Source organism: Dermochelys coriacea, chromosome 3 (genome assembly GCF_009764565.3).
Source record: "Dermochelys coriacea isolate rDerCor1 chromosome 3, rDerCor1.pri.v4, whole genome shotgun sequence".
In the NCBI taxonomy this organism is placed as follows: Eukaryota; Metazoa; Chordata; order Testudines; family Dermochelyidae; genus Dermochelys; species Dermochelys coriacea.
The window spans coordinates 188782134-188804044 of record NC_050070.1 but is presented as its reverse complement, the minus strand read 5'-3'; the positions used below and the strand labels follow the sequence as shown (position 1 = coordinate 188804044).

The 21911-nt window shown below is 39.7% G+C and overlaps 1 protein-coding gene across 4 annotated transcripts in view; it reads left to right on the top strand.

Annotated features, from left to right (window-relative positions):
* Positions 1-21911, top strand: part of FANCL (FA complementation group L) — an 88086-nt gene that overhangs the window by 29358 nt on the left and 36817 nt on the right. For 3 of the 4 annotated variants that reach the window (XM_038394423.2, XM_038394424.2, XM_038394426.2), the window contains one exon: positions 10867-10935. The exons of the other annotated variant lie outside the window; for it this stretch is intronic. In XM_038394423.2, coding sequence (XP_038250351.1) covers positions 10867-10935 — 69 coding nt within the window. The remainder of the gene's footprint in view (positions 1-10866; positions 10936-21911) is intronic. 4 annotated transcript variants of the gene reach the window in all.

Here is a 21911-nt window from a genome sequence, read left to right as displayed (position 1 = left end):
TGGAAATGCCTCTCCTGATGCATCCCAAAACCGCATTAGCTTTTTTCACAGCCATATCACATTGGCAGCTCATAGTCATCCTATGATCAACCAATACTCCAAGGTCCTTCTCCTCTTCCGTTACTTCTAATTGATGCGTCCCCAACTTATAACTAAAATTCTTGTTATTAATCCCTAAATGCATAACCTTATACTTCTCACTATTAAATTTCATCCTATTAGTATTATTCCAGTTTACAAGGTCATCCAGATCCTCCTGTATAATATCCTGATCCTTCCTTCTCTGAATTGGCAATACCTCCCAGCTTTGTATCATCCCTGTTTGAGCCACTGGCAACATGCTCTTTGGTCTGTCTGTCCTGGAAGATGGCCTTCCTTATTGCCATCACCTCCACTAGATGGGGTTTCAGAGATCCAGACCCTTACCTCTGAGTCACCATACAAAGTCTTTTTCAAGGACAAGGTGCAGCTGCAGCCACGCCCCTCATTTCTTCTGAAGGTGGTCTCACAATTTCATAGTAATCTGAACGTCTTCCTCACAGTTTTCTATCCTAAGCTGCATGCAAGCAGGGAGGAAGGCTCCATTCGCTGGATGTGAGATGTACACTTGCTTTCTATACAGAGAGAACCAAGCCCTTTAGAAAGACCACTAAACTGTTTATAGCCATTGCGGACGGGATGAAAGCGGTCCAGTGTCAGCCCAGGGAATCTCATCACGGATCACGTTGTGTATCCTCACTTGTTATGACCTAGCAAAAGTCCCAGCTCCTTGTTTGTTTTGTTGATCACTTAGTCAGAAGACTAAGCCTGTAACAGGTGTTAAAGAATGTTAGATTGCTTCTTTAGCCACTTACTGTGTAATGTGTGGAGATGAAGAGTAGGTATGGGAGACTACAGTGGGGTCTGTGCGTAAAAAGAAAATATTCATAGTTTCTAGGCTAAATAATTGGCCTGTTTTGATAGCATTCTCTTCATGTTCTTATCTTCAGTAATTTATCCTTGTATCTTGTACGCGAGTGGTGAAAATTTCTGACTGTATTTCATTATTTGAACATTTTTGCAGAACGGTTTAGCTATTTCTTAGAACGAGATTGGGGAAAAGACTGTTCCTTCTTTCTGTTTAAAAACAAAAATTTTGAAGAGGAATTTCAAATCTGAGATGGCAGAATAGCTCTTAAATTGTACATAAATAGCATATAAGATTTTTGAATTGTTGCAAAAACTGTTTATTTGAAAGACCCAGAAGAAGATGAAAGACCTAGAAAACTCAGTTATCCAGGTAGATCAAATTCCTATCGTACTCTGGTTCACCCAGTCCCATTTTCCACCAGAGTGTTGCCACCTTCTTTCTAGGAAGCAGTGCTTCTCTAAAGCTGATGATAAACAATATTTCACACTTACCTTTTCTAGGCAGATACTTTTTTGTCACCATAACTTGTCTCAAATGTTCTATCTTCTGCGCTTGTGAAATAATCCTGCCTTAATATTCATAGGGCAATTGCTACATGAATCTCATCAAGTTAGAGACAGAGATTTTGCATTTGGATAAGAGACAACTTTTCATACCTGTAACTCAGAGGTGAGCAAACTACGGACTGCCTGCCACATCCGGCCCGTCAGACATTTTAATCAGGCCCTTGAGCTCCAGCTGGGCAGCGGGGTCAGGAGCTTGCTCCACTCCAGCACTCCAGCTGGGGAGCGGGGTCAGGGGCTTGCCCCACCTCGCGTGGCTCCTGGAAGCAGCAGCATGTCCCCCCTCCGGGTCCTACGCATAGGGGCAGCCAGGGAGTTCCCCAAGCGCCATTTCTGCAACTCCCATTGGCTGGGAACCATAGCCAATTGGAGCTGCAGGGGTGGTGCTTGCAGACGTTGGCAGCATGCAGAGCCCCTCCGCATAGAAACTGGAGGGGGGACATGCCACTGATTCCAGGAGCTGCTTGAGGTAAGTGCCACCTGAAGCATTCACCCCGACCACCTCCCGTGCCCCAACCTCTCTGCTCCACCACAGCCTGGAGCCCCCTCCCGCACCCTGAACCCCTCATTTCTGGCCCCACCCCAGAGCCCGCCACCCCCAGCCAGAGCCCTCACTTCCTCTGACACCCCAACCCCCAATTTCGTGAGCTTCCATGGCCCGCAATACAATTTCCGTACCCAGATGTGGCCCTCGGGCCAAAAAGTTTGCCCACCACTGCTGTAAACAGTATTTCTGTGATTGACAAGTCAATTTCTAGCAATTATCCCTTTTTAAAAATAATTTTCTGCTTTTACAGCTGTCTGAGGCGATCTAAGTTGTAGCAGTCTTTTCCCAGCTTCCTTTGGACAGCAGTACTGCTCAGAATCTCGGCCCCTCCCCCAACATGGACCTCTCTGCCCCTGGTATGCCTCCCTACACCAAGGTTTCTGAGGAGGTCTTCAGAGAACAGCCTGTGGCTGTCTTCCTCAGTTCCAGCTCTGAGGGAATTCTGGGGATTTTAGAGTTTTTATGTTGCTCTGTCCCTATAATGTAGTGTAAAAGGGCTGGAGCAAGGGTGAGGATCTGATGATCAGAACAGAGAATGCATGGGAATCCAATCCTGCATCAATGAGCATAGCTAAGCATCTACCAAGTTGCTCCTGTTGAGCAGATTAGGTACATACCTCCCTTCTTTGGTATTATCTAATGAAAACCACGTTTTAGCCTATCACTGTACAGTATGATTACTTTGAGGATCAAGGCCATCATGTTAATTGCACTACTGAGTATCTGATTACTTTTATATACTCTTTTTAGTACAGTAGTTAAAAATCTTGGAGATTTCTAGTAGGAAAAGGAAGTTTTAGTATTTCAGTAGTTTCATATGCTAACAACTGAGAACATAGTGCAATCACACCAGATTGTAATTCATAGTCATCAATCAACTCCTTTTCAGAAGATTATAGTGGTGAAATGATCAATTGTGTTTGTCCTTTTTAAAAATGTGTCTGACATTTAAACTTGCTGCAAAAAAAAATATGGTTGGTGACATAGGAATTTAGATTTTTCACTAATACGCATATTAAACACATTGAAAAAGAGTGCTCATTAAGTTTTAAGGAAAGCTTTGTGATAGTCATTCATATCATCTTCTTTGAGAAATATCTTCTGCTTAATTTTTGCTATGTTGTTTCTATTGATAACACTTAGATAATACCAAAGAAGGGAGGTATGTACCTAATCTGCTCAACAGGAGCAACTTGGTAGATGCTTAGCTATGCTCATTGATGCAGGATTGGATTCCCATGCATTCTCTGTTCTGATCATCAGATCCTCACCCTTGCTCCAGCCCTTTTACACTACATTATAGGGACAGAGCAACATAAAAACTCTAAAATCCCCAGAATTCCCTCAGAGCTGGAACTGAGGAAGACAGCCACAGGCTGTTCTCTGAAGACCTCCTCAGAAACCTTGGTGTAGGGAGGCATACCAGGGGCAGAGAGGTCCATGTTGGGGGAGGGGCCGAGATTCTGAGCAGTAGAGTACTGCCCGTTCTCTCCTATGATCTATCAAAGTATTCAGTTGTCCAATCTTGTCTTCTTCAGAGGCCATATAGAGAAATAGGTTTGTGTACTCTTTTTGTGCCCACCCCCATCAAATATTGGTTATGGAAATAGCTGAATTAACTTACCATGTTGAAGAAGAAATTGTATGAAGTGTAAGATGAAAAAGGTCTGATCATTGCCTTTTTTTCTTGGATTCCCTATTTGTTCCACATGATATGTTTCATCTGCACAAACTTTAATTGAAATAGCAGTCACTCTCTTTATACTCCATTCACCTGGTACTGATTACTTCTGCTGCTTATGTTGGTAAGTATGATGAAGTTCTAGCATTGACCACATTGTCAACATTCTTTGGGCTTGTCTACGCATAAAATGCTATCGCTGCACAGCTGAGCTGCTGTGGCACTTCAGTGTAGAAACTACCTACGGTGATGAGAGGGGTTCTCCTGTCAGTGTAGGTAATTCACCTCCCCAGGAGATGAGTTGATGGAAAAATGCTTTTGTCAATGTAGCGCTGTGGGCAAGGAAACTTAGGTCGCCTTAACTACTCCAGTCAGCGAGATGGATTTTTCACAACCCTGACAGACCTAGTCAAACTGACCTAATTTTCTAGACCAGGCCTTATACTTTTCAGGTTCAGGTACTGCTGACTTTCTCAAAAGAAAGAGAATTGGTTTTGAGGGATGGTGGGGAGTAGGCAAGGAAATTAGGAAACAATTTATTTTCCTTTCTGTAGAGCGAAAGGGGAGAGGCAGAATGCAAATGAAACTAGACTTTTGCTGGTAAGAAGAATGATTTGGATGATTTAAGAGTTGGAGGGCTCAGTCTAATTTAGTTTTAAAGGCTGAAAGTAGTTGTCAGTATGTGTTGGTTTCTTGTGTGGGGATGTTTGGGCTCAGGAGGGTCAGTAACAGATATAGACCAGGGTATTTGGAGAACTGTTCTCCTTCATCAGTTGTAAGTTGATATCTAAATAATAGATTTTAAACAGGCAGGAGAAAAGAAATTTCAGGAAACCAGGAATACATACTTACATTAATATTCAGTACTTGGGTGTTTTTTTCGTTTGACTGGCATATAAGTCACACAAGACTGAGTTGGATTGCTTTTTTAATAATCTTCAAGACAACTAGAAATTATACAATTTTGTGTCTAGTATTCTTGGATTGGATGTTTACTTTAATATTAGAAGAGTGAAATTTTCAGGGGACATGTTCTCTTGTAGATGATTGAAGTACTGTGTCGTGTTAAATGTTTTTTTTTTTTTTTCATAAGGTTACCAGGTGCTTTAGAAGAAATCCCTAAATATTTTCTTGTCCATCTGTTTTACAGTTTGGAAAAGTCCTCAAAATGCATCCATATCTCATTATCAGATAAACTTATGATTTCCAATAGATTATATCCTCTCCTCGAGGCAATTTTTTAGTTATCATCTACCATAAACTAGCTGATTAAGTCATATCTTTACTTAAGTATTTATCCTATGAACTAGCTAGTCATTTATACGGTTGAAAGAGGTGGAATGTTGTGAGGGTAGTGTATAAAGACATTAGAATTGAACCTGAGGTTGCTATTTAGAAGACAGAGTGTAGTTCAGTCAAAAATAAAGAATTCTGCACCAAAACTTGTAACAAATATTTGGTGTATGCCAGGGGTGGGCAAACTTGTTGGCCTGAGGGCCACATCTGGTAATAGAAATTGTATGGTGGACCATGAATAGTCACAAAATTCAGGTTGGGGTGCAGGAGGGGGTGAGGGCTCTGGTTGGGGGTGCGAGATCCAGGGTGGAGCCAGAAATGAGGAGTTCAGGGTGCGGAAGGGGGCTCCAGGTTGGGGCAGGGGGTGGGGGGAATGAGGGCTCCAGCAGGGGAGGGTGCAGGCTCTGGGGTGGCGCTGGGGATGAAGAGTTTGGAGTGTAGGTGGGTGCTCCGGGCTGGGACTGAGAGGTTCAGAGGGTGGTGGGGAGATCAGGGCTGTGGTAGAGGGTTGGGGTGTGGGAAGGGATACAGGCTCTGGCTGGGGTTGTGGGCTCTGGGGTGGGGCTGGAGAAGAGGGGTTTGGGGTGCAGGAGGGTGCTCTGGGTTGGGACCAAGGGGTTCAGAGGGCAGGAGGGGGATCAGGGCTGAGCCAGGGGTTTGGGGCATTGGGAGGGGTGAGGGCTCGGGCTGGGGATGAGAGGTTTGGGTACAGGAGGGTGCTCCGGGCTGGGATTGAGGGGTTTGGAGGGCGGGAGGGGATCAGGGCTAGGGCAGGGGGAGGCTTAGGGATGCAGGCTCCAGGTGGTGCTTACCTTAAGCGGCTCCCGGAAGCAGTAGCATGAGCATTCTCTGGCTGCTACAGAGAGGCGCGTGGTTCCTGCCAATGGGAGATGTGGGAGAGGTGCTGGGGGTGGGGGCAGCATATAGAGTGGAGTCCCCTGGCTTCCCCTACACTTAGGAGCTGGAGGGGGGCCATGCTACTGCTTCCGGGAGTCATGTGGGGTGGCCCCCGACCCTGCTCCCCAGCTGGAGATCAAGGGATGGATTAAAACAGCTGGCAGGCCGGATGCGGCCCGCAGGCCATAATTTGCTCAAACCCTGGTGTATACTGGTTTCAGAGTAGCAGCCGTGTTAGTCTGTATTCGCAAAAAGAAAAGGAGTACTTGTGGCACCTTAGAGACTAACAAATTTATTAGAGCATAAGCTTTCGTGAGCTACATCTCACTTCATCGGATGCATTTGGTGGAAAAAACAGAGGAGAGATTTATATACACACACACACAGAGAACATGAAACAATGGGTTTATCATACACACTGTAAGGAGAGTGATCACTTAAGATAAGCCATCACCCACAGCAGGGGGGGGGAAGGAGGAAAACCTTCCATGGTGACAAGCAGGTAGGCTAATTCCAGCAGTTAACAAGAATATCAGAGGAACAGTGGGGGGTGGGGTGAGGGGGAGAAATACCATGGGGAAATAGTTTTACTTTGTGTAATGACTCATCCATTCCCAGTCTCTATTCAAGCCTAAGTTAATTGTATCCAGTTTGCAAATTAATTCCAATTCAGCAGTCTCTCGTTGGAGTCTGTTTTTGAAGCTTTTTGTTGAAGGATAGCCACTCTTAGGTCTGTGATCGAGTGACCAGAGAGATTGAAGTGTTCTCCAACTGGTTTTTGAATGTTATAATTCTTGACGTCTGATTTGTGTCCATTCATTCTTTTACGTAGAGACTGTCCAGTTTGGCCTATATCGCTTTTCCCACCCCTTATCTCTGTCTTTTTTTTTAGGTTGCACATTCCTGGCACATGTTGAGGATCATTGAAAACTGAAGCAAAATTATTAGTATTCAGTAATGCAGAGCTAGATGCTAAATCTTGTGTTACGGAACTTGATCTGGGTCTGTTGAAACGATAGGCCTTCTGTCTCTCATTTAGCTTTTAGACAGTTGGGTACATTTTTGAGATTCTAGATCACTATTCTACAGAATGTAATCAGACTAGTCTTTTTCTTCTGAAAATATTTGCTTTAATTCATCTTACTCAAAACTTACTTATTTGCATACTTAATTTGTATTTCAGAGGAGAAGGTGCTTTTCTGAGTACAAAACACACCTCTTAGTCATGAATAAAACATTAACAAAATTGGTTTGATTTCTGTCAGTTTTTATTTTCTATTCTGTGATGGGCTGATGTCCGGATAACAGGAAGTAGATCAGCTACTTGAAGTTGCACATCTTGTAAAGTTTTGAGGTGATACAGCAAAAATTCTATCCTTGCAATAGGCACTTGTGAGGATAAAAAAGAAGATTCTTCTGGCAGTAATTTATGGGGTAGGTTGTTTGTGGCTCCAAATATATTTTTTATATATAAATTGTTAGGCAAATACTCAAATATTCAATTAAAGTTTTCCTAAATTGGTAATTTAATTTGACTTGTAATACAAGGTGGTTGGGCTGTCAAACGATTAAAAAAATTAACCTTGAGATTAAAAAAATAATTGCAATTAATCACAGTTTTAATTGCACTGTTAACTAACATTCTTTTATTGTTTAAATATTTTTGGATATTTTCTACATTTTCAAATCTATTTCAATTACGACACAGAATACAAAGTGTACAGTGCACACTTTATATTTTATTACAAATATTTTCACTGTAATAAAGAAAAACAAAAATAATATTTTTCAGTTTATCTTATACAAGTATTGTAGTGCAATCTCTTTATTGTGCAAGTGCATTATAGGGTAGGGAATTACAGGTAGGACCCCATATCTGTAAACAAACTTGTCTGTTTTAGCAGTTTGCTGAAAAGAACGAGGACTGAGTGGGCTTGTAGTCTCTAAAGTTTTACTCTTTTTTTTTTTTTTTTTTTTTTTTTGTTGAGTGCAGGTATGTAACAAAAACCAATCTACATTTGTAAGTTGTACTTTCATGATAGAGATTACACTATAGTACTTGTATGAGGCAAATTGAAAAATACTATTTATCTTTATTACAGTGCAAATATTTGCAATAAAAATAACAATAACAAAGTGAGCACTGTACACTGTATTCTGTTGTAATTGAAATCAATATATTTGAAAATGTAGAAAAACATCCAAAAATATTTATAATAAGTTTAAATTGGTATTCTATTATTGTTTAACACTGCAATTAATCACAGTTAATTTGTTTTAAGTTAATTGCTTGAGTTAACTGTGATTGACAGCCCTACAATGTGGTGATCTCTAACTTGTATTTACTATTTATAAATTTAACTTTAACATGAAGTGTGATTGAATTTGTGTTCTTTATCATTTTGACGAGGTCTGTGCCCTCTGGATCCTTATAATTTACTTTTATATAGCACCTCATACTGAAAGATACCAACATGCTTTCCTAAATGATGTACAGTGGAAACAATGGTTCTTTTAGTAGAAGTGTATAAGGTAAAGGCTGGTAATTAGCTGGTGCACAAAATACAGCATGATACTGTGAGGTGAGAAAAGTTTTGCCAAGATATTTAGGGCAAAAAATGCCGTATGAATTTTTTTAAATTGGCATAAAGCAAGTAGGAACCCAGTTTTCTCCATCGCATCTGAAGGACCCCCAAAAAATGCATCGAATTCATTTTACCTACCTATAAAAGACGAAGGGATCAATTTACTACACTGCTGGGATTTTAACTTGGGGTACCAAGATTGATGCTGGTCCCTAGCATGGAAAACTTGTGTTGGCTTAGTTTGTTCATAATTTCAGGCATTGTGATCAAATTTCTTACAGTTGTAGGACAGCAAGTATCTTTTATGCAAGCGATGAAATATTTAATGAAAAATGTAATGGCAAATTGCTAGGATAAATGGCAAAATATATTGCTTCTGCAGGTGAAAGAATCCTGTAAATGTTTCTTGCTCAGTTGTTTGTTTCCTTTCCCGGTGTTCATTTTTTAACTTGTCTGCAAGTCATGACTGTGACTGAAACCAGTGTGATTAAAATGGAAAAAGGCAAAAGCTTATTCAAGTGATAAGTTTCCTTTAAAAAGTGGAAATCCAGCAAGGAACTTACCTTATCTGACTTAGTTTAACAGTTAGAAGGGCTAAGTGGAAATTTAAACAGCAAATGGATATATACATATTTTTTACTAAAAAAAAATAAATATAGCATGCATCAGTCAGTAGTCCAATAGACTAAAAGGGAGTCAGGAGAATGATCAAAGAGGATATGGATATTTCAGAGAAACAAAGTTCTTTACCATAGAGGATAATGGGAAGCTACCTGGAGCAGATCTAAAATTTGCAGATAATAAAGATGAGGTTTTCTGTCAAACCTCACATGTCAGAAAAGGGGTTCTAACAAACTGATGATCAAAATTTCAGTAAGTCACCAGGACTAGTGGGGAAGATGGGAGGAGACTTGTATCATCTTTATAAGTCCGAACCACTGTTTAACCAGTTAATTAGGGTCTCACTTTTTAAAGAAAAGTCTTATAAAATAAATACACCATTTCATTAATGAGGAAAACAGTTGTCCTTCTCTTCTTTTGGTCTCTGCCCCTACTCCTCCCTCATTCACACCTTCTCAACTAATCATTGTCCCTTCTCCTAAAATGCTGAGGAGCTATCCTCATACTTCTATTGGTTTCCAATGCTGCCTGTTCTTCCTGTAGCATATAATGGGACTTGGCTAGGGGTAAGATGAAGGAGGAGAAACATGCTGATTGGGGTCATTGCTGTACTGGATGCAGTGGTGGAAGCATTCAGACCAACAATCACACATCTCATGTGGGCTCTGGTAGGGGTCGCAGTATTGTCCCCTCAAGAAAAAGCCTCACTATACACTTGCTTATCATGATGGGGATACATTTTTTTGTATATGTAATACTTGTATAGTCTCTGAAGAATTGGTAGGGTTAGTTGGTGGAACTGGAAAAGTTGTATTGGATTGAGCCATGTAACTTTTTAGGTCACAAGGTCATGACATTTTTGATAGTGGGCACCTATGAAATGGGCGTATTCCAATGAAATTAATTATTTTTTTCCTTTTATTTGTGTAAAAGATTGAGATGCAGAGTTTCTCTTACACTATGAAATCTGTGAAATGCTTACAAAAAGCAATAGATTGGATTAGTGTAAAGAATGATTAAGTAAAGAATTAAACTTTGAAATTGAATCAGATTTCATATTTGTATATAGCCTGTTGATTTTTGTTCTGGATATTTTTTCTTCCCTTGACATTTTCTTTTAATGTGATTGTTTTAAAAAAATGAGAATATGTTAATTACACACCCAAGTTGATCGTTTTTTGAAGAAGTGGTACACAGTTGCAATTCAGTTTCACTATCAGAAGGTTTTGAACACGTGGTAATACTGCTTTTCGTATATTGGTGAGTATCATAGCAAATTGGAAGTTAAATCCTAGGCTTGGGAAGAGTTGTTAAACATTTCTAAACCTGGAAAAATAACTTAGGAATGCAAATGTAGGTTCTTCCATTCATTGGTCCTATATTAATATGAAAAGTATTAGCCTTTCTTTAAACAGGATGAGGAAAAGATGGGAGGAAACATCTTTCCTCAATCTTGAATTCTCCCCGTTTGTCTTTTTTAAAAAAATATGTATGTTTGAAAACATTGTACACTTTACAAACGGATAGCTCTCTGCTTCAATGAAATCTGCTATACTGAAATTTTTCTGTAAATGAAAGTTTCTTGTTTAAATGATAACTGCTAACATTTTATTACTGTCTGGGGAATAATTTACATATTTTCATTGGTATTCAAGGTATTTGAGGCTCTCAAATTTCATTACTAAATTGTGATATCAAGTTTTCCCCAACAATGTATCAGCTTCACTGGCAAATCACAACAATAATTAAAGTAATTTTTTCCACAGTATCCTACAGAACCACCAAATTGCTTTGTAGACTTCCCTGTTGAATTTGCGCTCTCTTGGATTCCACAGGTAAAATCCATACTGTGTCCTTTTCTAATAACTAAGATTATATTTACTTATCAGCTTAAAGATATATTTACACTGTGTTTCTGATATAACAGGTCTGTGGTAATGTTGTATTTAAAAAGAAAAACAGGTTTGACTGTTTTGACCCCTCTTCGCATTTGTTTTTTTGGTATTTTTTCCTTCACACATGCTTGGGAAAATGCTATATTTAGTGCATTCATATTTAATTTCCAAAGTTCACAGTTTTAAATTAATTTGCTTTCATTGGTTTTACAATTTTTAAAATGTTTCCTCAACCTTGTAGACATACTCTATATCAGCACTAAGTCCCCACCCCATCTCTTACACACTGGACTGCTGAGACTCCAAATATTTATGAATGATACTGGGAAATATATGCATGAGAGTAATTACTTATAACAGGGGGAAAAGCTCCAGGTAAACCTTGATGAATATTTTCTAAAACAAACAGAAATCCTTTATAATATATGTAGCTTAATAAGAGCAGTTGAGTGTTATATGGTATCATAAGTTTAATGATTTGTTCTAATTAAGAACCAAATGCCATTGTTTTCCTTTTTTGTGGAAGGCCTGATGTTTCTCATGCATTATTTCTTGCATCTCTCCCCTCAATAGCAGTGCATGTTCTTGGTAACTGATTTACAGACAAATTAACTGGAACATTCTAAAGAAAATATTTGTTGTTTGTTCCTAAATTAAATAAAACTAAACATTGTTTTTTGTAAATATGACATATTTAAAAAATCTTGTCCTTGTCAGATAGTTAGGGGTTCCACCTATTAATAAAAAGTGTGCAACTGTATGTAAAACATTAATTTCTTGTGGTGTGGCATAAAGATTGTATCAGTACGAGTTTGGGATGGCTGCATGACTTCTGAGTGGCAAAACTCTAAGTCTTGTCACTTTCAGGATGACACACTTATTGCATTGGGAATTTGATGAAGGAACAACTGCAGATCTGAGCAAGAATATATATATAGGAAATAATAAATATATTTTCACATTTCACAGTTTTTTGTTTTCTCTTTTAGAGCTTTGGTTGATTCCATACATGTTTTGGAACAACTTACATGCATATTGTATATTCTGTAAATTGTAGCGGCTTTGTTGCTCTTGTTGTAAATGCTGACTTTTATATTGTGTATGCGTATATCACTTTCAAAACCTTTTTTTAAAGCCACATATAGGCTGGGTAAATTCGTTTAACTTTTGAAAATATTCGAGTTGATTTTTTTTTGATTGACAGACTGAAAAATACAAGCTGACTTAAGTTAAAAACATCACAAATATTCTCAATAAATTTCAGCTCTGATACTTCGCTGCTGATAACTTTAAGAACTACCACCTGGAGTAACTTAAAAAAAAGAAAAGGAGTACTTGTGGCACCTTAGAGACTAACAAATTTATTTGAGCGTAAGCTTTCTTGAGCTACAGCTCACTTCATCGAATGCATCCAATGAAGTGAGCTGTAGCTCATGAACACTTACGCTCAAATAAATTTGTTAGTCTCTAAGGTGCCACCAGTATTCCTTTTTGCGAATACAGACTAACACGGCTGCTACTCTGAAACCTGTCATTAAAAAAAAAAAAAAAAAAGTGGTTTTAAACAAACCTCCCAAGAATCAACCTTGTTTGACAAGTTAAAATTGATAATGTTTACATTCATATTGCAAGCAGGTGAAAGTCTGGCATTGTCAATGTGACCTACAATATCTTAAAGTGGAAAAATTTATTGAGATTAGAATTAGATCCTGAATATTCCAAGCAACTGGGATAAGAGAGACTATTCACAGTGTAATTATCTAGAGACTTATTCTTTTTCTGTCTTTGCAATGAGTGACAATTCATTCCAACTGCAGATAGTCTGCTCTAATTCTGAATGAAGCTCCCAACATACTGTGCAGTATGCTGGTACATTCACATCAATTGTAGAGCCTTGCCGGAGAATGGAGTCTGCTTATATCTATCAGAGTGGCAATTTTTTGCAAAAATGTGTTTGGGGGTTGGAGGCAGTTTATAACACTTAGAAAAATAGAAAATCACACATTTTTTCAGAATGTATAGAATTAACCTTGTAGGCTTAATTCAGGCTCCAGCAACTTGGTGATTTAGCATAGAACTTGTTAGAATATTGCCTGGAGGAGTATCCAGCAATTCCTGGTATGGTTGAATATTTTGGTACCTAAGAAGACTAAAAAGGAAGACATAGAGAGTGTGACTCTTGCCCTGCTCTAGATATTTTGGGTATTCAACATACAGTTCTAATCCTGATAGGTTTTTAATTTTAACATGTGTAGGTCACCGTTAATGGAAACACTGACAAGACCCTTAACTGAAGCAGTGGAAATGTCACTGTTATAATACAAATACAAACTCCTGTTAAAGGGAATATAAATAGATTTCAGGTAATTGGTTTTTTGGGTTTTTTTTTTCAGTCTGCTTTTGCCTATTTCAAGTTCTGTTTTAGTGCTTATGGACTTGAAACTTGGAAGATCTTTATTTTCCTTTTTTGAATAAAAATAGACATGACTTTATGGCGTCCATATTAAAAATGGGTAATTTTCCTTATGGTCCCTGTCTTCCTGCTGGGTTGATAATGTTTTGATGTATTTTTCTTTCTCTCTGATGAGAGGTCTGCTGCTGCTGCTTTGACATATTCATTTGGATGAATAATTATAACTTGCACAATTTCAAGCTGAAGATGGTAGGGTTTTGTGCATCATGACAAGCCTAGTAGCCAGTGCAGGTGTCTCACAGCATGATCAGCAACAGCCAGTGTATTCTGGCTCAGAGGAGACATTTTAGAGTAGTCAGAAATCAGCACCAAGGGCAAGCTGCTGCTACTACTACTGTTATATGTGCCAAATAAATGCAAAGTGCTTCTCAATGACAAGTGCAAGAACAACTACTTATTTCAGTTATATACTTTTTCTCATTAACCAGATAAATTTACTGTCTATACATTTTAGCATACACTATAAGAATGGTTCTATAGTTATTAGGTATCTGGATTCTTGTGTCCTCCCATTAATTACTATCCCTATATTGACCACTACCCACCTGGATTCATTCATGGAGGTCATGAAAATGGAAATTAATGACTAATGAGGTCATGTAGCTAACAGTGAAACATAATACAAGATCTGGGAAGGTATATTGGTGTGAATGGCATTGTTTAGAATTTTGAAGGAAATAGTTCACCATAGTAAAAGAAAACTGATCATAAATGTGGTATTTCTAGTATAGGAGCTTTAGAGAACTCAACTTTTCTACATATCCATGAGGCAGTGAATCTCTAACACAATACAAAAGACTGGAATAGTTGACAACATTTTTCTAAAGATATTAGCATGTTTTCTCAGTTTTAGATTTAGTTTTGGGGTAGGGGGGGCAGAGGGAGGTATTCATCTTCAGTAAACGACATGAAATAACAAATTACAGATGAAAAAGGTCATCTAATCCCTTTCATTACAAATCCAGAATTGTTCATTAAATTTTCTTGTGTTTAGTCCTATCTACAACACTGGGAAGACTGTTCCACATATATTGTGTTTTCTCTGGTATTCAGCTGAAACATATTCTTGATATTAATCTTTTGGTAGAGTGTTGAGTATACTGCTTTCCAGTTTCACAATTGAGATTTGCACCTGGGCACTACAACGCTTGAAGCTACCTAGAAAGCAGTGAATGTTTGGTGCAAGCATACATCAGAAGTTGTCCCCAAACATTTTGATTTCATTCTGCCATTTGAAATACCATGTGTGGATCCTATAGAAGCAAGGATCCCTTCAGAGTTAATGTAACATTCTTTTCTTGACTGAAAACTGTTTTTGTGGAATTTCACTCTTAGGAGACTCAGCTCTCTGGTGGAGGGTTAAATATTTTAATACTGAAAGAACTGCTATCAAAACAAGTAACTGACTAGGTTGTTGTGTTGAAAGAGAGGTGAGAGGCAAGTATAAGTTTCAATAGAGCTTTATGTGGCAGCTCTACATATTTCAGAGATGGAGAAGTTACTCAAGCATGCCTCAGCCCTAGACAAGCGGCCTGGTGGGATCTGGTACTGGAGTACTCATTTGGTCCTACCAGGAGTGAATATTGTAATCTATTCTGACAGTGCGAGTAAACTAATTAATCCCTTGGATTTGTCCCTCAATGTCACATTCTTAGAAACCTTTGAAGGGGTTTCATTTTATCTAAGTGATAACTCGTTACTTTTTAAAATCTAACTAATGCAGTTTGGCCTCCACTTGTAAATTATGGAATTTTCGGGATGAGATGTTTAAGGGAATTCCTGAAGTCTGTCTCAGAGAGGAGACCAGGGTGTGGATGCAGCCATCCACTTATTTTAGTGAAACATTGTAAAAGGAAGATCAGTCGTGCATTTTTTTCAGATCTACTAATACTATTACTAAAACAAACTAGCTGTGAAATATAAAGAAGAGAGACAAATTACCTCACTATTCTAGAGGTAGTAAAGGAACAGAGAATGTAGGTAGGCTAATGCTTAATGCTTTAGCACTACTGTTTGAATGTGTAAGAGACAAGCAGTCATGGTTTTCAGGTGCTTCTGAACTCGTAGGATGAAAACCTGGCCCCCCTAAAATCAATGTGTGGTTTTTTTCCATTGACTTCATTGGAGCTAGGATATTGCCAGTTGTGTTTAGATGTTTAATCCCAAATGGAAGGTTCTGCCCGAGCAAGTCACTCTGGATAAATTTCCTCTATTCATATTTATACCTCATCATATCATCTATGTAGTTCTTCTTTCCTTATGTTTTGAACCATTCATACACTTTAGACTGCTAAGAAGTTCTTTAACACATACTCCAGCTTGTCTACATGAACAGTTAATAACCAGCAAGCTGGGGTGTAACCTCATGATCTGTGCCTCTTTTTTAAAACCATATCGAGAGAGAACAGAGAAATCAAGTTTAGGCTCCTGATGATGGAGCAGGCTCTGTGACCAACCTCAGCTCAGGCCCTTCCCCCGCCACTGGACATCAGTCTCTAAGCACTCTTTGTTTCCTGTTTGACCTCTGTTTCTTGGTCTCCAGAGATCCTTATCAGAGAAGAGTATAGGAGGTATCAACAAGCCACCTAAGAAAACTTCTAGTTGTAGTAGAGAGCCTTCATTTAAAAAAAAAAGAGAGAGAGAGAGCGAGAGCCTGTTCACTTCAGAGACACTGTGGTCCTGAGACCTTAGGTCCCAAAGGGAGTTCTGTGGAGGCTCCAAGCTGCTGCTGTACCAGGAGCTCTTTTGAAGTTCTTCAAAACACCATGGGCACTATTTATATCTCAGTACTGAAACCAACCCGAATACTGTTGAAGCATGACAGACTTAGCAGAGACTCCAAACACATTATTTAATGGAAGCCTTTGCCATCTTCAGACTTCTTGGTGCTGGTATGTGAGTAGCCAGACATCTGCAGCCACAGAGGCTATCCAGATCCTCAGTAATGGAGTCATGTTACAGACTTGTGTCTCAACTACCAGGACCTGCCCCATTTTCATTCTCCCATCTTTCTATCCTGAAAGGGAATCTTAAGACAGTTTCATGCTGGTCATGCCAGCATTGCATGCCCCCCTCCTTTGCCTTATGGTTCACTTCAGTGGCCATACTGGGATTCTCAGGCTGCCTACCACCAGTCATTCTCAAAGCCTCCCAGTTCCTCCTGTGGCGATCATTGAGGGAGATACTCCCCATCTCATCACTCCCTCCTCAATAGCCTCAGAAGGAGACTTTGGAAGACCGAGAAGATTGTGCAGACAGTAAGGTGACACCACAAACTAATATATTACATTACATTATATTATACATTCTCACCAGATGAGGTCATAACGCTACCTCTATCTTCCCTTGCTGATGACTAAGCAGTTTCAAGAACTGATCAAACATATTATTGAATCATTACAGAATCTGCTAGTAGGGGTCCAGAAGTCCCACCATAAGAGTTTGGATGTTTTACCTAAATCAACTTAGAGCAGACTGGCTCTCCCAATGAATGAAGCAATACTAGATCCTGCCAAAACCATTTGGCAAACTTAGCCACTACACTGTCTACTTGAAAATGGACAACAAAAATATTTTATATACTAGAGAAAAATTCAGAATTTTTATTCTTTCGCTCTCCACCAAATTCTTTGGTTGTGGAAGCTGTCAATGAGCAAGGTAGACAACCTCAGATCAGGAGGTTGGTCTCCTATGTCAAGTACCAAAAGCATTTCAGCCTATTTTAACACAAGAGCTATTCATCAGCGACTCTACAATTTTGAATTGCTAATTACCAAGCCCTGATAGCAAAGTGCAACAACATCAATTTGATAAATTCAATAATTTTATATCACTTCCTAGTGCAACATCAGGAGCAGTTCAGAGCCATCATCAGTGAGGCTCTTTGGTAAGAGCTCTTAGTAAGAACCTCTTAGCTGACATGGCAGCCCGTTCCATCTCTGTTGCTATGCATAGAATGTATTGGCTACAACTGTCTGGCTATCCTAAGGAAGCCAAAATACTGTAAAGGACTTTCCTTTTGATGGACTGAAATTCTTCTGAGTCCACAGACAAATCTCTTTTTACTTGAAAAAAAGATTCTAGGATCACACTCAGGTCCCTCAGTATGTATACTCCTAAAAATATGAGAAAATTTAGCATGTTGTGCACAATACAGAGATCTTGTCTGGTTCAGTATTCTTCCTACCATAGGTCTACTCAACCAATCAATAAGAAACCTAAGTATCAAAAGAAGATGCTGTCCACCACCTAGCATCTGTCATCTCCAAAGGGAAGACGTGGATAGGATAGTGCAGCTGAAGATTGCTATTTTGGGAATGTTCTGAGCTCTTGACTAACTCTCCCATTTACTCCAATATGGTAGCAAATCACATCCAACAGATGGATTTTTGGAGGCCATAATATTGCGTTAATCCATTCAATATGCTTCCATCCCCCTCCCCTCCTTCCCATGAACACTTGCTGAGCCAAAAAATCTTCTACGTATAGGGGTCATAGAAGTAGTTCCAATCCAGCACAGAGGGGAAGGGTTTCTCTTTCAAGTATTTTCTGGTCCCAAAAAAGAATGGAGACCATTATTCAATCTCACAGCTTTGTAAAATCACAAAAAATTCAGGATGGTGACTTTCTCTGCTATAATTCAATAGTTAGATTCCGGGGATTAGTTTGCAGCCCTTGACCTTCAAGGCATATACTTTCATGTCACAATTCACCCCTCCCACAAGAGGTTTCTTTGCTTCATGGTTGGCCAGGATCACTTTGTCTCCCTTTCAGTCTTTCCTTTGCACCAAGATCACGGTGGTGGTAGCTTCTCATTTGTGTTCTCTGGGAATACCAGAGATAATTAGATGCTGAAGGGATAGTCATACAACGAAACTCTCTATGCCATCCAGATGGTGTGTCTCTTCCACAGATTAGGGAATCTTCAAACATTAAGACTTCAGCTCAACATTGAGACAGTTTGCCTTCTCAGGGACAGGTTTATAACTCTAACAAATTTCATTTCTAAGATTCAGATAAGTCCCCTGACTGAGGTAAGAAATTGTCTTTAACTGCTAGGTCATATGGCAGTATGTACTTGGCATGAACTCAACATGCTAAGTTACACCTTCGCTGCTTTGAAGGATGGCTTATAAACCGCCTCTATCCCAAACAAACACAACGTAGACAAGCTACTATTAGTCCCTCATGTATTGGACTCACTCAAGTGATTGGAAGGACCCCTCAAGTATGTTCAGGAGTCCTGTTCACCCAGCCTCCTCTCATTAATAGTACAACACTGGACACACCTTGTGGGATGGGGAGCAAACCTAGGTCTCACTACCCAGGGCAAGTGGTCTGCCCAAGAATCTCTTCTACACATCAATATGAGAGCCGTCAGGAGCTCTGTATCCACTTCCTTCCTCTAATCAGGGACAAGTTGATAAAAATCATGATAGAAACATGATCTGCACATTTTACAACAATAGTTAGTGGGAAGCTAAGTCCCTTTTTCTTTGTGCAGAAGCTATAAAACTATGGAACTGGTGCACACCACAGTCAACAATTTCAACAGGAATTTCTCCTAAGATTATGAGTGGGAACTGGACTCAAGAATTTTCCATTGCATTTTTCTAACCTGGGGGTTCCTAGAAATGGACCTCTTTGCTATCATCATCAACAAAGTGCAGGAACTGGGCCCTCATTCCTTAGGGCATGCCTTCCTCAATTTGGATTAAAGGCCTTATCTATCTTCTGACACCATTGCTCCTGAGAGTGCTGATCAATATCAAGCAAGAAAAAGACAGAGTTACACTTTAGTTGTACCGACTTGGCCCAGGCAAGTCGGGTTCCTTGTCCACCTTTAATGCTTCCACTCATTTCCTTTCTACTGTCATAGATTTCTGACCACACTATTCATGCCAACCTGGGAGTTGAGTCAGGGTTTGGCTCCTAGATGGGTCTCAGGAACAGACTTCATGTTTGATAGAAGTATAACAAGTATTGTTAAACAGCAGAAAGACTTCTATGCAAAACACTTACCTTCAGAAATGGAAGAGATTCCACCACTGGTGTGTTCAAGGATCATCTGTTCACTCTTCCTTTTCATCTGCTTTCAACTACCTGTTAGAAATGTCAGGCCTTGCTATGAGCTCTGTCAAGGTTCACTTGGCAGCTCTCCCAGCCTTTGATTTGTTCTTGGAGGGTTTTTCATTTTTTTCTCACTTCACAACAGCAAGATTCCTCAAGGGATGATGCATCTCTTTGTGCAGATTAAAAAGCTCATCCTGGTATGGGATTTGGACTTGGTGTTTAACTGTTTGTTTTATGAAAACCCCTTTTGAACCACTTCTACTTGTTCATTATGCTACTTTTCTGTGAAGACTGCCTTCCTGGTGGCCATTGCTCCTGTCCAAAAAGAGTCAGAGAAATGGGGACTCAGATGGCAGACCCTTCTTGCATAGTGTCTTTGGGGAAAAAAGTTTAAATACAGCCACATCTTATGTTTCTACCTCAAGTTTCATCTAAATTCCATATTTACCAGGTCATTCTCTGTCCGGTTTTCTTTCTAAAGCCAGTCCAGTCCAGGAAAGAACTGCCTTTCCTTCTTTGGATGTCAGAAGGATATCTATTTAAGGTTTTCTATTTAGACAGAACCAAGCATTTCAGGAAGTCTCCTAGACTCTTCATGTCAATTGCTGACATCAGGAAGATCTGCAATTTCATCCAAAAGATTCTCAAAGCAGATGAATTATGTCATTAATAAGTTTGCCACTTTCAAAGGGTAATGGACGTGCACCAGCCTTTGTAATCTGAGCAGAGATTCCCCAAGCACTTGAACCAAAAACACAGTTTTAGGTAAAATATAAAACAGATTTTTAACTACAGAAAGATAGATTGTAAGTGATTAGTAGTAGTAGGCATAGATATCAAAGTTGGATACCAAGGAAATAAAAATGTAAATGCAGTCTAAATTCAAACTTTAACAGAGTAAGCAAGATTTGAATCAGTCTCTTACCCCCACTGGATGTTACAGGCAGCTCAATACTCAAACTGAACTCCCTTCCAGCTTGGGACCAACTTCCCTACATCAAAGTCTTTGGTCTTCTAGATGATCTTCCAGGTGTTGAAAAGGGGATGGGGGAAGAGAGATCAAGTGATGATGTCACTGTCCCTCTTTCATACTTTCTTCCAGCTGCTAGAAAGATCCTTTCCCTGACATGGGGGTCAGACAGTCTGCATTGGTCCTGCTGTCCCCATTGCATACATGCCCTCTCCAAGGAGAGTGGATTCTTCTTGATGGGCCATTGTCCCTCCTGAAAAACCAGCTGTGGGAGTCTCCTAACTTCCCAACATATTTCAGTAACACATACAGCAATATTTCATAACTTCACATACATTGATAGTACATACTATCCAACAGGATATTAATGTTCTTAAATCATATTTACAAGGCATACTTTGTACAAACGCACCATAATCATGTGGCAGTGGTGAATACGTGGGTTTCATGGTGCTACTTTGAGGTACAGTATGTCACAAGCCCATTCTACAAGATGCCAGTCTTCTTCTATGGTTCTGTTGAAGGATGTCCCAGTTGTTCAAATATGTAGAGCCACAACCTTTTCCAAATCTTATGCTCTGATTCACACTTCTAGAACTGATGATGCAACTGGCAATGCAGTCTTGTCTACAGTGTTAGATTCAGCTACGAAACTCTCACTGCCATCAAGGGATACTGCTTGGAAGTCACCTGAAGTGGAGCCACCCATAGGGACCCTACTCAAAGAAGGAGAGGTTACTCACCTTGTGCAGTAACTGAAGTTCAAGATTTGTGTCTCTATGGTTCTCTACTAATTGCCTACCTTACCTCCTTAGCTTCATTTCTCAGGACTTCACAATAAAGAAAGAACTGAGGGTGGCTCGTCTGTGCAGCTCTATATATCCTTAGTGCGGAGCATGAGAAGGACTAGAGTGTGTGTGGGCCAAATGGGCACTGCTACCAAAAATCTTTGGTCAAATGCTCCTGGGTGCAAGAGCACCTGAAGTGTGGAGCACCCAGAGGAGCACACATCTGAAAGAAAAAATGGTTACTCACCTTTTTGTAACTGTTCTTCGAGATGTGTTGCTCATAATCTATTCCAGTTAGGTGTGTGTGCGTGCCGCGTGCACGGCTGTCGGAAACTTTTCCCTAGAAGCTACTTGTCGGGCCAGTTGTGGAGCCTCCTGGAGTGGCGCCGGCCTGGCGCTCTTTTTACGACCCTGCCGGCCTGACCCCTCTTCAGTTCCTTCTTGCTAGCTAGTCCAACAGAGGGGAAGGTTGGGGGGATTGAAATAGATATGAGCAACACATCTTGAAGAACAGCAGTTAAAAAAAAGTGAATACCCATTTTTTCTTCAAGTGTTTGCTCATATCAATTCCAGTTAGGTGACTTTCAAGCCTTACCTCAAAGGTGGGATCGGA